This window comes from Glycine soja, chromosome 10 (genome assembly GCF_004193775.1).
Source record: "Glycine soja cultivar W05 chromosome 10, ASM419377v2, whole genome shotgun sequence".
Classification (NCBI taxonomy): Eukaryota; Viridiplantae; Streptophyta; class Magnoliopsida; order Fabales; family Fabaceae; genus Glycine; species Glycine soja.
The window spans coordinates 10,930,723-10,949,187 of record NC_041011.1 but is presented as its reverse complement, the minus strand read 5'-3'; the positions used below and the strand labels follow the sequence as shown (position 1 = coordinate 10,949,187).

The following is an 18,465-nucleotide window of genomic DNA, read 5'->3' as shown; positions in this document are numbered from 1 at the left end:
TCAAAGATGTCAGCATCTTCCGGCCGAGACTGCGGAAAAGTCTCATTTGCTATCCGTAAGACTGAAAGCCCGGTAGCATGCAGTGACTAACGTCGTCATCTGCACCTTCCCCAGAGATGTCAGCGTCTTCTGGCCGAGACTACGAAAAAGTCTCGTTTGCTATCCGTAAGACTCAAAGTCCGATAGCATGCAGTGACTAACGTCGTCATCTGCACCTTCCCCGGAGATGTCAGCGTCTTCCGGCCGAGACTGCGAAAAAGTCTCATTTGCTACCCATAAGCCTCAAAGCCCGATAGCATGCAGTGACTAACGTCGTCATCTGCACCTTTCCCGGAGATGTTTGGGACTTTCGACCGAGATTGCGAAAAAGTCTCATTTGTTATCCGTAAGACTCAAAGCTCGATAGAATGCAGTGACTAACATCATCATTTGCACCTTTCCCGAAGATGTCATCATCTTCCGGTCGAGACTACGAAAATGTCTTATTTGCTATTCGTAAGACTCAAAGCCCGATAACATGCAGTGACTAACGTCGTCATCTGCACCTTCTCCAGAGATTTCAGCGTCTTCTGGATGAGACTGCGAAATAGTCTCATTTGCTATCCGTAAGACTCAAAGCCCGGTAGCATGCAGTGACTAACGTCGTCATCTGCACCTTCCTGTAGATGTCAGCGTTTTCTGGCCGAGACTGCAAAAAAGTCTCATTTGTTATTCGTAAGACTCAAAGCCTGATAGCATTTTGTGACTAACATCGTCATCTGCACCTTTTTCGGAGAAGTCAGCGTCTTTTGGTCGAGATTGTGAAAAAGTCTCATTTTGCTATCCGTCAGACTCAAGGGTCCGGTAGCACGTGGATATACCTTATGGTTATCCGCAGCTTTATCATCCAGAGACAAACAAGTCCGATGACATCAGAATGATGATGGTCGGCCATTTCTAATCATTTTGAAGATTTTTGCAGGTTTTCCCAAATTTTTTCCTTTGCCATCCAAAGACGTCCAAGTCTGACGACGCGTTTCGCTGGTTGGGCTATTGATTGCTCGAGTAAGGATCCGCTCAAATGAAATTAGTGTCTTATCTTTACTTCCTTTTTATCTCCGATAAAAGATAAGTAAAGAGGGGCAACTGTCATACCCTAATTTCATCCGGGAACCATTGTTTGTCAGCATGCGACCTTCGTTTGACCACCTCAAAATGTTTAACACCCATCGTTGTAGAATCCGTAAAGTTCTGAGATGTTTCGGGAAGAAACCAGTCAAAAACACGAAAATGGGAGTGTATTTAGCAAAGTGGAGTTTGTGTAAATAAACTGTTATACTATAATTTCATCTGAGGACCATTGTTGATTGCTTCGGAAGGCTTAACACTCATCGCGGTGGAATCCGTAAAGTTTTGTGAGATTTTGGAAAGAAAACAGCCAAAAACATAAAAATAGGGGGTGAACTTATCAAGATAGGGTGTAAATAGAAATTCGAATCTAGGCCCTTCTGGAATATTTTGGAAGTTGGGTTGCTTAAGGAGGAAGCAACTGGGCAGCAAGCTCCTCCACGTTTTGTTGAAAAATGGTTTCTGTAAAATTTCCAAAAATCTTGGGTAAGCATATTTCACTTTATATTGGTGAAAGGAAAGAGAAAAAAAGATGAAAATCAAATCCGAAAAACTTCCGTAAGGCTTCCGTAACTTTTTCATAAAGTACGAAAAGGGGGTGAACTTAGTAATTGGGATGCGCTTAGAAATTTTCCTCAAGAAGCCTCTGGGCGGCAAGCAACTCCCTTTTTCCCTATAAATAGGGGAGGGTGCTGTTTCCAAAATATTCATGACCCCTAGGCTATGCATTTCAGCTATTTTGGGTAAAAAAACATGTTTCCGTGAAGAAGAATCGAGTCGAAGTGCTTCCGTAACGCTTCCGAGACGTTTCCGTGAGTAAATCTGTGAAGATTTTCCTGCGTTCTTCATCGTTCTTCGTCCGTTCTTCGTTCTTCAATCGGTAAGTGTTCGAATCCGAGAATTTCAATTCATTTCTTGTTTTGTTTGCTTTCATCTTCATCTCGTTCACTTTCGATTTTCTTTTCTTCCATTTTTAACGTGTTTTAACTGTTTATTTAAGCCGTTATCTCGCCTAATAAATGATAAAATGAATTTCAACCGATCATTTATGTTGTAATGTCGTTTAATCACTATTAAAGAAAAATCTAACCGATCGTTCACGCTATAACCTCGGTTAAACAAAAAAAAAGCAAAATAATAATAAAATAATCAAAATATCTTGAAAAATAATAATAAAATAATAAAAATATCTTTGAATAAAATAATCAAAAAAATCAATCGGATGTTTTTCTTTGGAAGTTTCCTTGAATGAATTGACTAATAACCAAAGTGAAATTAAGGTTAAAATCAACTCACACATCAAGCTTTGTCCGTAAAAGTCACTTAAAACCGTTTTAAGGTCCAACGCCTTAAACGGTCCTCTTTGCTTTTATCGGTTAACATGGACCATTCAAAAGCATAAAATCAACCCATAACTTTACCGCTTTTGCAAGAACTACGTACATCTGATTTCCTCATTGCAATTGAGGATGCGTAGGAGCAAAAGCCCTGCTTTTGTCGACCACCCCAAGAGATCGTTAATGATCCAAGACCTTAACGTTTCTCTCCTTTCAAAAACAAGATATCGTTAATGGTCCAACGTCTTAACGTTTCTAAAATAAGAGATCGTTAATGGTCCAACACCTTAGCGTTTTTGTCCTTTCAAAAGAATCAAAAGATCGTTTAATGGTCCAATGCCTTAAACGATTTTTTGTGCGGTTAAAATCGATCTTGCGGAAAAAGATCAAAACAACTTAACCAATGTTTAGTTCTAAAATAAATTCAAATTGAGCTTCATACATAACTGAATTGACTTTTAGCTTGAAATTGGTTCATGAGCTTGAATTGAATTGACTTTCAGCTCTAAACCTAATTCGTTCATGAGCTTGAATTGAATTGACTTTCAGCTTGAAAAAAAATAAATTAAAATGAGCTTCAAACATAACTGATTCTTATCCAGTCAAATTGAGATAAACAAGTTCAACATGATATGACTCATTTCTCAATGGTGCAAACTGCAACGGGAGTATAAAGTCAATTGTACCAAAATATAATTGACATATAGTAAAAAAGATAAAAATTAGGAACAAATTATTTTCAATAGATTTTCTTTTATTGGTTGACATTCATTGGAAATGACAAAATTTGTTGGGTCCCACATCATATGTAATGATTTTCTCTCTCTTGAATTTGTAGTTTTCAATAAATTCCAACTAATTACAGATGGCGTGTTAGAAGGAGTATGCTAAAAACTATTTCATAGCCATCCTTTGGTAATAAATTAACTATCATTTTCCTTAATTAATTATTGAACCAAATTATTCTTCAAATAACAGATAAGACTGACACTGTAAAAGAAAACTACCTGGAAAAAAACTCAGTACAGATATACATTTATGTACCCAGAATGGTATATATAGAAAATAATTTGCACATACCATATAAGGCATTCAATTGAGATTCACTTAATCTTGAAACCATTTTAATGCAGTCAAAATACAGGTCAGAAAGTCCACAGAGGCGCGCTTGGCTCACCATATCAGACTCTAGTTCGCCAAACCAAACCTTTTCCTATAAATTGAGCCTAACATCTCCTCTATGTTGCACATCAATATTCATATTTCATATCATATAAGATAGCAAAGCCTATAACCCATGGAGTCAAACAACATGCCAGACTTGAACGGTGTCGCTAAGAAGACTAAAGGCCGACAAAAGATCGAAATGAAGAAGATGAGAAACGAGAGTAACCTTCGGGTGACATTCTCGAAGCGTCGCACTGGGGTTTTCAAGAAAGCCAGTGAGCTTGCAACCCTTTGTGGCGTGGATGTCGCTGTGATTATGTTCTCACCCGGTAATCGAGTATTTTCGTTTGGCAGTCCCAGTGTTGATTCTGTTGTCCAACGCTATAAGACACAGGGCCCACCTCCCCTCCTTACCTTGGACCTCAACAAGGTGCACTCCACTGCGGACGAAGTTGAGCTCCACACACACCTCCACTGCTTGTCCAACCAAATTGCTATTGAGAAGAAGCGCACAAAGGATTTAAATCATTTAGCGAAGGCTGCAGAGGATCAGTTCTGGTGGGCTAGGCCTATTGAAAGCATGACCGATTCCCAACTTGACAAGTATAAGAAGATGTTAGAGGAGTTTAAGAGACAACTCAAAGAAAAACGTGGGAACCTCAACTGATGATGCCCTATTTAAAGTTTTAGTCAATGTTTTTTAATTTAATATGTTTTAGAATGAGCACTAGCTTAATCAAATTAATGTTTGGGATGTGGTTAGGATTGATTATCTAGGACTTATGTTTTCGTTATGTTGAATAGTCTTCATCATGTGTTGGTAAACTATGTTTCCTTTATGTTGTTTCTTTGCTTTGTTAGTGGAGTTTGTAATTGTGATGTAGTTTCTACATGATTTAGTGTTTGAATGAAAGGGCATCTTAAATACATAAAAATCCAATTCTATTAGAAATTCCAACCTTTTGAACTTTGGTTGAGGATTTTCATTTTCTCATCTTCAACTAAGGTAGGTCGAGTTTGGAGGTAAGCTTAAAATAGAACAGCACAAATAATTAAATCTCCATTCAATTTCGTAGGGGGTCAAAGAATAATTTAATGTATTTTAAATAGATAAGTAAAATATTTAATGTATTTTAAGTAATTAAAATATATTTTTAATTATTCTTTTAGTCTCCTAAATTTCAATTATGCCAATTGGATCCCCTACGTATCACAAATGTGTGATTTTAGTCCCTTAGATTTCAATTGTGACAATTGAGTGCCTTAGGTGTCTCTATTGTGCGATTTTAGTACCTTAAAATTTATAATTGCACTATTAGAACTATCATTTTTCAGGGAAAAAATCACATTATTGTGATACTTTGGGGACTAAAATCCCACAATTACAATACTTAAATGAAATTTATACAATTGTGTACATGAGGATCCAATTGACGCAATTGATATATAGGGGACTAAAGTCACACATTTGTGATAGCTGAGGGATCCAACTAGCTCAATTGAAACTTTAGGTATTTCAATTCTCAATTGTGATACCTTAAGGACCAAAAGTATTATTAAGCCAAAATGGAATTCATAAAATGCATGCAATCAATATTTTAAAATTTTTTATATTTTGTGTTTAGTCCCGACCATTTGGTTGGCTCTGGTAAGTGTTCATATGTCCATTAAATTTTTAAACAACAATTTGTGGTGGGTTTTTAAATCATCAATATTCATTTATAATTTCAAATTAAAATTTCTAGCAGCTTAAAAACCGTCAAATCAATTAAAGAAAAAAAGAAAGAAAGAAAACATATTTGGAACATAAAGACAATTCACAATCCACAACCTCATGCCAACTCTTGACAATAATACATATGCACTTACCTTGAAATTTTTTTTTGGAAGAAAAGACAATTTACAATCCAAAATCTCATGCAACTCTTCTCAATAATACATATGCATTTTCCAAGAAAATAGATCTAGTACATAAATCCCCAACTCTTATGCAACTCTTCACAATCCAAAATAAAAACAAAAACATCATTGGAACACAAGGATGATTCATTAAGGCCACAACTTTAACTTTCCCTTCAATGACAAGCACCTCATCAATTAAAGCAAAAAAAAAAAAGTCCAAACACTTGAATTAAAGATGTCACAACCTTGACCATTTTTTCATAACTACCCCAATGCTACCCAAAACACAAAGGTAATTGAAGATGACCCTTTTATTATCCTTCCACAATGTTGTGTGCGGGTGAGGTGATAATTGTTTCTCACACTTTGTTTTTGTGAGCAATTAGCCTAACTTTTTTAGGATTTTTGTTAATATATTGTTGCTATTGTGAATAAACTATTATAAAAAATCATTTCAGAAAATAAAAAGACAGTTTTTATTGTTTTGTTTTAAATTTTGATGTTACAAAGATATTTTTTAGTTTAAAGGATTGATAAGTTGCAGACTTAAGCTGACCATAGCTAGATGACCCTTCACCACAGCAAAAGAGGACCAGTTATCAAGTGAATGAATGTGAAGACTTGCCACAACGAATATGAATGTTGAAGACTAAGATATTGAGCAAGCACTCGCCACAATGAGTACAACTCTCACCATAGCGTAAGTTGGTCATAGAGCAAGAAGATTAAAGTGAAGTGTCATTTGCAAAAGATGAAGCCTCGTTGTAGTAAGAAGTGTCCTCGCTACAATGAAAGTCTAATGTGACAGAAAAAATATATAGATTTGGCTCTAAATAAAATAACTTGTAACATCATAATTGGCACCTTTTGTCATTTTTTCGATTCAGACTTATAGATTTGCATTTTTTCCTGTCTCTCTCTCTCTCTCTCTCTCTCTCTCTCTCTCTCTCTCTATTGTAACTTTTGATGTTAATGTTATTTTAGACCAAATCAAGATCCATTGCAGCTAAACATTGAAGTTGTTAATTGAATGAAGTAGTAACCAAGTATGTGATTCTTCATTTTCTGATTTATTTTCTTTGTTATACATGTGATCATATTCCAAATATTTGCTTAAATGCATGCTTAGGCTTGATCAAACTAACTTTTAGGAATTGAATTGTGTTGAAAAAAATTGATTCTAGATTTGAATTGGAATTGTGTGAGAGCTTAATTTTAGGAATGAAATCAATTTTTGCATTGAAGAGATTCATTGTTCATGTTCTAAGTTCTTGGTTAAGTTACCTAAGGAATTAGGAATTTAGCTAAGGAATAAAAGATTAATCACCTAAGGAATTAGGATTAATCAATTGAGGGTTAACAAGAATCAAAAGGAAGGAGAAGCCTTTAGGTTTAGGGTTAACAAGAATCAATTTTCTTGATTATTTACAGATTTTAAATTAATAATAATTAGTGGTTTATATCCTAGCTATTGATTTATTTAAATGACATCTAAAGTTTTAAAACAACTGGTCCATGGTGTGGTTGCATTTAAATGGTTTTAGAAAATTTTAAAATACCAAAAATTGTAATTTAATTATTTAAATAAATACAACCAATTTTAAAAACCACCAAAAAAAAATTTAAAAATTTTCACATATGCGTCAACACTTAATAGAGCCAACCTAATGGCAAGGACCAAATATAAAATAAAAAAAATCCAATGACGAAAAGACAAGAAAAATCTTACTAGGGAGCCAAAAAAAATTTGAGTATATTTCAAGAACCAATTAGAGACTTAAACCTTTTTAAAAAGTTAAATTAATTTTACAAGGTTATAATTAATCATTATCATGCAATTATGTATTACATAATAGTTTGATATTTAAGGTCACCTTATTTTCTTTAGCCCATTTGTTTTGAGATAAAATTATATTTCTAACAAAATAAATCCAAAAAAATAAATTCAATTTTATAATAATTTTATGTTGATTATAAGTAGATTTACAATATAGAATATTAATATAATAATTATGCTCATATTTTTATCTATTTTCTTTCATTGAATTTTCTTCTTATTTCTCTTTATATTTCCAATTATATATCACTCATCATATGTCATTTTCTCTCTTTTCTTTTACTTTTTTTTTCTTTCCATCTCTTTTTTGTCATTCTACATAAACTCCAAAATGGGATGTACCTTCATAACTACTTAAATTAATTGTAAGTAAAATATATTTGTATTTTATTTTTCCATTGGTTTTGCACACTCGATTTTGCATGATTCTTTGAAGATTGTTTAAGTGCATCCATTATGTGGATATGATTAAGGCATTGTGTGTTTTTAATTTAAATGTTCAGCCACTTATAGCAAAAAAAAAAAACTTTTTAATTATGAATTCCCTTGCATTAACCTTTGACCCAAAAACAATAAATGAGTTTGTACTTGAATCCTTGAGCCTAAAAAGGAAAAAAATATCTACCTTACTTTAAGGAATAGAAAATCATATCATATGGTTTGAGGCAAATTTGTTCCAAATTTAGGGGAGTTTGTTTTGTAATGCTCAAGGGATTGTTGTAAAACAAAAGCATACACATTTGGGAAAGCTACAATGTTTAAAAAGAAGTAGAAAATCAATCAAATTCAAAAACAATTTCAAGTTGTTGTTGCTATTTTAAATTTGTGAATAAAATGTTGGGAAACAGTGTTTAGAATTGTTTGTCTCATGAATTGAAAAGGAAATTAGTTAGTGTTCTCCTAGACCCTTGGGCGCTTTGATTTCTAGGATATAAAAAAACAATTTTCCTTTGTAGCCTAGTCAAATTACAACTTTAATAAAGTCCTTAGTGATCCATGTTGTGTGTGTGCAATTGCATTGAATGAGATGGTATGCAAAGTTCGGATTGTGTAATTCCAATATGGATTGATTGAATATCATGTGCAGCTGAAACACTTGTGTACTTAAGTAAAATACTATCCTTGTGAGAAATGAATTGTATTTTTTTATCTTTTCATTGCCAATTGCCATTCTTGTTGATCCCTTGAACTCTTGAGTTCATTTCTTTTATGATTCTATATATCAAAATCACCATAACAAGTGTGATTTTGAAATCGTGTGAACTTGTTTTGTTTTGGTGAACATGCTTATGTTTTGGGAATTGTAATTGATCCTAGTCCTTAGTCTTGTCGTTAATCTAACTTATTTTTGTTTATTTTACTTTTTCTTGAGGACAAGCAAAGCTTTAAATTTGAGGGAGTTTGATAACGGTTGTGCATTCCTATATTTGCAATCTATTTCACAACAATTATCTCACTTTTCCTTGAATCGTAGCTAAGTTTGTCCTTGTTTAAGTTAGGGAATATATATAATTAGTTAGATATTTTCATACAGTGAAAATTTAGAAAATTTATTAGCTTTTACATGTTTTTACAGTAATTTAGTCATTTTAGTGCACCTGGAAAAAAATTGAGGGTTTGGAAGTGAAAATTGATCACTCAATGAGTTTGCCAAGTAGCTTAACTAGGAAGCCATATTAGAAGAAGACACGTGGTAGCTGGTGGCTAAGCGAGAAGTCTATCTCTCTTAGCAAATTTCTCTTGAAGAAGCCATGTCAACAACATCAAGGCTCGTTGAGTGACGCAGCCTCTTTGGAAGAAGAAAAAAAGTGATCCCATGAAAAATTCACTTAGTGTGCTTTAATGAGGAAACAACAAAACAAAGATACTGCATGGAATTTGGATCCACTCATCATTGGAGACATTCAATATCAATCTAGGGTTGCGTGTGTAGCGGTTAGAGACTCAAGAACTTACTCTCTTTTACTTCCTTCACCAATCTTCCATTTTTTTTTTAACTTTCCCTTGTATGTTTTGGTAGCTTCTCATGACAATGAGGAGTTAATCTCTTTGAAGTTGAGGATTTTGTGTACTAACAAATCTCATGTAACTATGTCTACTATCTATTTAATGATTATTCAATAATAATGTTATTTCTCTGCTTTTAATGTTTGTTCTTGGCTTGATCACCCAAACACTTATTTGTATGTTTCATTGTCATTAGAAAATGCTTTAAAACTGAGATTTGAGAATACTATATAATGAATGTCTCATTTGGGGATAAAGTAATGTTTATTATTCTCTTGGCAATCCTTTCTCTTAAATAATTCATTTAACTTAACTTGCTTAGGAGTTAGGAGTAGAGTTAAGTGATTTAGCCTCTTTTACTCGAGAAATCAAGGTTAGAAGACTTGAGTGGATTGAGATATTGTTATGGTTCTCATTAAATAGATAAAAATAATTCTTTATCGAGATGTTTGCCAAGTACCACTAAAAACCCTAAGTAGTTTGTTTAATTGTTGTTTCCAATTACTGCACATCAACTGTTTGATATATTGTCTTTGTGAAATGTACCTTATTTTAAGTAGTTTAATTTTAGAGCTGAACTTCAATTTATTGCAACCTTATCTCAAAACAAGAAATTACCATTGCTTAGTTGTTGAGTTTACACAAAAAAGCTTAGTACAAACAAGTCCTTGAGGTGACCATCTTTCTACTTACTATTGAAAATACTACACTAATTGGTACATTCGTCAATGATGTAATAAGTTTTCTGGCTTCGTTGTCGGGGACTTGTTTCTCGTATTAGGCAACTTATGCTAATTTCATATTCTATGCAATGATTCGTTATTCTTCAATTCTTTGCTTTTAAATTCTGTTTTTGTATTACTCTTGAGTACTTTGCTAACATGTTCTTTAGTTGCTTTGTTCCATGTATGTGAGGTAGAGTTTCTTAAGAAGATCTAGTCCCTTTGGATCAAGAGATTCGAAGAACTTGTAGAAGAAACAATGCCTTAAGGAAGAAGCAAAAGCAAAAAGAGAATAGGGCTAAGAAAAGAACTCGACAAGCTTCATCTTCTTCACCACACAACCACAACCACAACCTACACCTCCACCACACTTGCCATTACTCTTAACTCTTCCTATCTTTGAGGAGCCTGAAATGGCAGAAGAAGAACATCCTAGAAGGACACTTGGAGACTATATTGCACATGTTGTGCAAAGGCACTTCATATTGGAATGTGTTATTTTGGCTATTAAAGGTTGTAGTGTCAATCTATAATTAGGATTGCTCCCATCAATTGGTCTTAGCACATCTCTCAATTTCATGTAAAAAAAGTTAATGGACCGGATTGGGTAATGCTCACCACTACTTACTAATATATTCACACAAAAAAACCACTACTTATTAATATTTGAAAATGTTTAACTATACATTTTCATTCAATATTGTTACTTTTAGGTACACTAATTAGATTCAGTAAAAAAAAAAATACACTAATTAGAAATATTTATTATCATTGATTTATACATTAATTATCATCCATATATTTTTTGTATAAAATAATTAGAAAGTAAAGCTTTATTCAACTTTTTTTTATGCAAAAGCTTTATTCATCTTTAACTTAATAAAAATATCTGATAAATTTAATTTATTTTAAATTAATGTCAAATAAATACTCTCGTTTTTACTTTGCGTATTATAAATCCTATAGTTTATGAAAAGTTGAATTCGAATGGAATTTGAATTTGGTCACTTTTCCCGTTTTCCATCCATGGAATATTTTATATGACATGATGTGGACATTTGATGAATAATAATATCTCTACTGATTATGAAACTACTTATACATTCATAAATATATATTAAATAAAAAAAACACGAGTTGAAAATCTTTTAGCATTCCATTGATTTGATCAAATTTATTTTATAGTTTCCTATTTATTGAAGGCGTACGTTAACGAGTAACGACTGATCCACATCCAATCAGGTTAGATTTAGAACTGTGGATTGCACGAGTCTCTGTTGTTATTTTAACAATATTAATATTAATTATTTTAATTTTATAAATTTTAAAAACATAATTTTTATTAAAAGAATTATCTACTTATTCATTTTTAAAATATTTACTTAACATTAATTTTATTATAGAAATTTGCAAAGATAAAAATTGATCATTTTTGTTTCTTTTAAAATTTTAAATATTTATTTAATATCCAAAAAAAAAACATAAAAATAAAATTGATTGATGTGAACTAGATATCTACAAAAAAAAAAATAATAGTTTTGTAAAAAAAGTTAAATTGCTTAAATTTAAATTCTTAACATTTTATACAAACTGCATTTCCTTAAATGATAATAATAATAAGGTTAAATTACTCATTTGATCCCTATAGTTTCATGATTCTTACTTTTTTAATCCATATAGTTTGAGAGTGATCTTTTATTATTATTATTATTATTATTATTATTATTATTAAGCCTCAAGTACCAGCCTAAAGACTGTGTATGATTAGTCCATTAAAGATTCAAGTGTGTGGTTCGAATGTTTTAAGTTCTAACTAGTGTTATTAAACTAATTGGTCGGATGGATTAGGAACAAAACTTATAACCAGTTCCATTTTTTTATTTTTGGTGTACTAACCAGTTCGAGTTAATTCTTAGAATCATATGTTATTGATTTGATGTTGATGTCATCAAACTAGGTTAAAACACCTCTATGTAATAACTTTTTTCTTTTTCTTAAATCAATATAGTCTATATAATAATAACTTTCTATCGTGCTCTTGGACGCATAGATCTAGAAATCCGTGAGAAATAACTTTACTTAATTTTACTTGATTTTACTTAATAACTAGAGTTTTGCCCGTGCGACGCCTGGGCTCATACTCCTTTTTGAATATTACTAATATATGTGCAAAGTTCAATAACGATGTTTATTTGTATGATAATAATGTTGAGCTATGTTTAGAAAAAAGTAACATAAAGTAAGAATACAAACAAACCTAATGCTATTGTAAATTGTTGGATGGTGTTGATGTAGCAATGAAAGAGAGGCTGCACAATAAAGAGAGATAAATGAGTTCATTAGATTTTTGGATACAATTATTGATCATTTAATAATCAGAACAATAATGATGATCTTTTTCACTTCCCATGATCATCTTTTGTATCTCAGCAAACATTTAGTCTATTAATCCATATATATACTCTAATAATCTACTTAGTATATTAAGTGCTAACCTTTTACGGTTTCTGTTCCTCATCCATATTTATTGTTGATCAGTATAATGATATTTTTTTCATATATTCACGAACAAACAATTATAATAAAAAGAAAAACTTATGAGAGGTCCCTTTATTGTTGATCAGTATAATGATAATCTTTTCCATATATTCACGAACAAACAATTATAAAAAAAATGTATGAGAGGTCCCATGACGTCAACATGGAAAGTAATATGTTTGTCCCGTGGGTCATCCATATTTATTGTTGATCATATAATGATTATCTTTTTCACTTCCCATGATAATCTTTTGCACCTTAGCAAACATTTAGTCTATTAATCCATATATATACTTTAATAATCTACTTAGTATATTAAGTGCTAACCTTTTACGGTTTCCGTTCTTCATCCATATTTATTGCTTATCGGTATAATGATAATCTTTTCTATATATTCACGAACAAACAATTATAAAAAAAATGTATGAGAGGTCCCATGACGTCAACATGGAAAGTAATATATTTGTCCTGTGGGTCATCCATATTTATTGTTGATCATATAATGATAATATTTTTCATTTCCCATGATAATCTTTTGCACCTCAGCAAATATTTAATCTATTAATCCATATATATACTCTAATAATCTACTTAGTATATTAAGCGCTAACCTTTTTCGGTTTTCGTCCATCATCCATATTTATTATTGATCAGTATAATGAATGGAGAGGAACGAAAATGGAAGATGGAGAGGATGCAAATGTGAGCATATCACGAAAATCCTTCGAATTCACTCAGTTCAGAATAACTCATCGTCTAAGTTATGATTATTTCCATATCCTAAAAGAAATGCTTATTAATTTGAAAATTATGATTATTTTTATATCCTAACAAAATATTTAAAATTGATTATTAAGTACCTATTAATTTGAAATGAAAATTAACAAAAATATGAAAAAAATATGCTGATAAATTAAACGTTAATAAATTTATAATGATTACGGTAAAAACAAATACAAATTAGATGTTGGTTTTAATAATATGTTAAAATTGATATTGTAATATTTAAAATTGATTGTTAAGTACCTACTAATTAAGAATAACTCATCATCTAAGTTATGATTATTTCTATATCCTAAAAGAAATGCTTATTAATTTTAAAATTATGATTATTTCTATATCCTAACAGAATATTTAAAATTGATTGTTATGTACCTATTAATTTGAAATGCAAATTAACAAAAATATGAATAAAATATGCTTATTAATTAAATGTCAATAAATTGACAATGATTACCGTAAAAATAAATACAAAATTGATGCTGGTTTTAATAATATGTTAAAATTGATACTGTAATATTTAAAATTAATTGTTAAGTACCTACTAATTAAGAATAATTCATCATCTAAATTATGATTATTTCTAAATCCTAAAAGAAATACTTATTAATTTTAAAATTATGCTTATTTCTATATCCTAACAGAATATTTAAAATTGATTGTTATGTACCTATTAATTTGAAATGAAAATTAACAAAAATATGAATAAAATATGCTTATTAAATAAATGTCAATAAATTGACAATGATTACGGCAAAAATAAAAACAAAATTGAAGCTGTTTTCATAATATGTTAAAATTGATAATGTAATATTTAAAATTAATTGTTAATAACCTACTAATTTGAAATAAAATTTAACAAAAATACGAATAAAATATGCTTATTAATTAAATGTTAATAAATTTATAATGATTACGGCAAAAACAAATACAAAATTGATGTTGGTTTTACTAATATATTAAAATTGATACTGCAATATATAAAATTGATTGTTAAGTACCTACTAATTTGAAATAAAATTTAACAAAAATACGAATAAAATATGCTTATTAATTAAACATTAATAAATTTATAATGATTAAGGCAAAAACAAATACAAAATTGATGCTGGTTTTACTAATATGTTAAAATTGATACTGCAATATATAAAATTGATGGTTAAGTACCTACTAATTAAGAATAACTCATTGTCTTCTAAGTGATGATTATTTTCATATCCTAAAAGAAATGCTATTAATTTTAAAATTATGATTATTTCTATTTCTTAACAGAATATTTAAAATTGATTGTTAAGTACCTATTAATTTGAAATGAAAATTAACAAAAATATGAATAAAATATGCTTATTAATTTAATGTCAATAAATTGACAATGATTACGGCAAAAATAAATACAAAATTGAAGTTGTTTTAATAATATATTAAAATTGATATTATAATAATTAAAATTGATTGTTAAGTGCCTACCAATTAGGAATAAATCATCGTCTAAATTATGATTATTTCCATATCCTAACAGAATATGGTTATTAATTTGAAAATTATCATTATTTCTATATCCTAACATAATATTTAAAATTGATTCTTAAGTACCTATTAATTTGAAATGAAAATTAACAAAAATATGAATAAAGTATGTTTATTAATTAAACGTCAATTAAATATGTAAATAATTGTTAACGAAATTGTCCCTTTGAAAATGAGAAGTGAAGATAAACACAAACGAATTTTAAATTGACTTCTAAACCAAACAAATTGGTTTTACTAATATGTTAAAATTGATACTGCAATATAAAAAATTGATTGTTAAGTACCTACTAATTAAGAATAACTCATTGTCGTCTAAGTGATGATTATTTTCATACCCTAAAACAAATGCTTATCAATTTTAAAATTATGATTATTTCTATTTCTTAACAGAATATTTAAAATTGATTGTTAAGTATCTATTAATTTGAAATGAAAATTAACAAAAATATGAATAAAATATGCTTATTAATTTAATGTCAATATATTGACAATGATTACGCAAAAAATAAAAACAAAATTGAAGTTGTTTTAATAATATATTAAAATTGATATTGTAATAATTAAAATTGATTGTTAAGTGCCTACTAATTAGGAATAAATCATCGTTTAAATTATGATTATTTCCATACCCTAACAGAATATGGTTATTAATTTGAAAATTATCATTATTTCTATATCCTAACATAATATTTAAAATTGATTCTTAAGTACCTATTAATTTGAAATGAAAATTAACAAAAATATGAATAAAGTATGCTTATTAATTAAACGTCAATAAAATATGTAACTAATTGTTAACGAAATTGTCACTTTGAAACAGAGAAGTGAAGATAAACACAAACGAATTTTAAATTGACTGCTAAATCAAACAAATTGGTTTTACTAATATGTTAAAATTGATACTGCAATATATGAAATTGATTAAGTACCTACTAATTAAGAATAACTCATTGTCGTCTAAGTGATGATTATTTTCATATCCTAAAAGAAATGCTATTAATTTTACAATTATAATTATTTCTATTTCTTAACAGAATATTTAAAATTGATTGTTAAGTACCTATTAATTTGAAATGAAAATTAACAAAAATATGAATAAAATATGCTTATTAATTTAATGTCAATAAATTGACAATGATTACGGCAAAAATAAATACAAAATTGAAGTTGTTTTAATAATATATTAAAATTGATATTGTAATAATTAAAATTGATTGTTAAGTGCCTACCCATTAGGAATAAATCATCGTCTAAATTATGATTATTTTCATATCCTAACAGAATATGGTTATTAATTTGAAAATTATCATTATTTCTATATCCTAACATAATATTTAAAATTGATTCTTAAGTACCTATTAATTTGAAATGAAAATTAACAAAAATATGAATAAAGTATGCTTATAAATTAAACGTCAATAAAATATGTAACTAATTGTTAACGAAATTGTCACTTTGAAATAGAGAAGTGAAGATAAACACAAACGAATTTTAAATTGACTGCTAAATCAAACAAATTGGTTTTACTAATATGTTAAAATTGATACTGCAATATATAAAATTGATTGTTAAGTACCTACTAATTAAGAATAACTCATTATCGTCTAAGTGATGATTATTTTCATATCCTAAAACAAATGCTATTAGTTTTAAAATTATTATTATTTCTATTTCTTAACAGAATATTTAAAATTGATTGTTAAGTACCTATTAATTTGAAATGAAAATTAACAAAAATATGAATAAAATATGCTTATTAATTTAATGTCAATAAATTGACAATGATTACGGCAAAAATAAATACAAAATTGAAGTTGTTTTAATAATATATTAAAATTGATATTGTAATAATTAAAATTGATTGTTAAGTGCCTACCCATTAGAAATAAATCATCGTCTAAATTATGATTATTTCCATATCCTAACAGAATATGGTTATTAATTTGAAAATTATCATTATTTCTATATCCTAACATAATATTTAAAATTGATTCTTAAGTACCTATTAATTTGAAATGAAAATTAACAAAAATATGAATAAAGTATGCTTATTAATTAAACGTCAATATAATATGTAACTAATTGTTAACGAAATTGTCACTTTGAAATAGAGAAGTGAAGATAAACACAAACGAATTTTAAATTGACTGCTAAATCAAACAAATTGGTTTTACTAATATGTTAAAATTGATACTGCAATATATAAAATTGATTGTTAAGTACCTACTAATTAAGAATAACTCATTGTCGTCTAAGTGATGATTATTTTCATATCCTAAAACAAATGCTATTAGTTTTAAAATTATTATTATTTCTATTTCTTAACAGAATATTTAAAATTGATTGTTAAGTACCTATTAATTTGAAATGAAAATTAACAAAAATATGAATAAAATATGCTTATTAATTTAATGTCAATAAATTAACAATGATTACGGCAAAAATAAATACAAAATTGAAGTTGTTTTAATAATATATTAAAATTGATATTGTAATAATTAAAATTGATTGTTAAGTGCCTACCCATTAGAAATAAATCATCGTCTAAATTATGATTATTTCCATATCCTAACAGAATATGGTTATTAATTTGAAAATTATCATTATTTCTATATCCTAACATAATATTTAAAATTGATTCTTAAGTACCTATTAATTTGAAATGAAAATTAACAAGAATATGAATAAAGTATGCTTATTAATTAAACGTCAATAAAATATGTAACTAATTGTTAACGAAATTGTCACTTTGAAACAGAGAAGTGAAGATAAACACAAACGAATTTTAAATTGACTACTAAATCAAAAAAATTGGTTTTACTAATATGTTAAAATTGATATTGCAATATATAAAATTGATTGTTAAGTACCTACTAATTAAGAATAACTCATTGTCGTCTAAGTGATGATTATTTTCATATCCTAAAACAAATGCTTATTAATTTTAAAATTATGATTATTTCTATTTCTTAACAGAATATTTAAAATTGATTGCTAAGTACCTATTAATTTGAAATGAAAATTAACAAAAATATGAATAAAATATGCTTATTAATTTAATGTCAATAAATTGACAATGATTACGGCAAAAATAAATACAAAATTGAAGTTGTTTTAATAATATATTAAAATTGATATTGTAATAATTAAAATTGATTGTTAAGTGCCTACCCATAGGAATAAATCATCGTCTAAATTATGATTATTTTCATATCCTAACAGAATATGGTTATTAATTTGAAAATTATCATTATTTCTATATCCTAACATAATATTTAAAATTGATTCTTAAGTACCTATTAATTTGAAATGAAAATTAACAAAAATATGAATAAAGTATGCTTATTAATTAAACGTCAATAAAATATGTAACTAATTGTTAACGAAATTGTCACTTTGAAATAGAGAAGTGAAGATAAACACAAACGAATTTTAAATTGACTGCTAAATCAAACAAATTGGTTTTACTAATATGTTAAAATTGATACTGCAATATATAAAATTGATTGTTAAGTTCCTAGTAATTAAGAATAACTCA

The 18,465-nt window shown here is 28.6% G+C and overlaps 1 protein-coding gene across 1 annotated transcript; it reads left to right on the top strand.

Annotated features, from left to right (window-relative positions):
• Positions 1 to 3,741: 3,741 nt before the first annotated feature.
• Positions 3,742 to 4,278, top strand: LOC114371386 (agamous-like MADS-box protein AGL62). The gene has a single exon (XM_028328848.1). The coding sequence runs from the start codon at positions 3,742 to 3,744 to the stop codon at positions 4,276 to 4,278; it is 537 nt and encodes a 178-aa protein (XP_028184649.1).
• The last annotated feature ends 14,187 nt before the right edge of the window (positions 4,279 to 18,465 follow it).

Bases quoted from the DNA above. Each gene is read 5' to 3' on its own strand.
- LOC114371386 (XM_028328848.1), top strand. From the start codon at position 3,742: ATGGAGTCAAACAACATGCCAGACTTGAACGGTGTCGCTAAGAAGACT.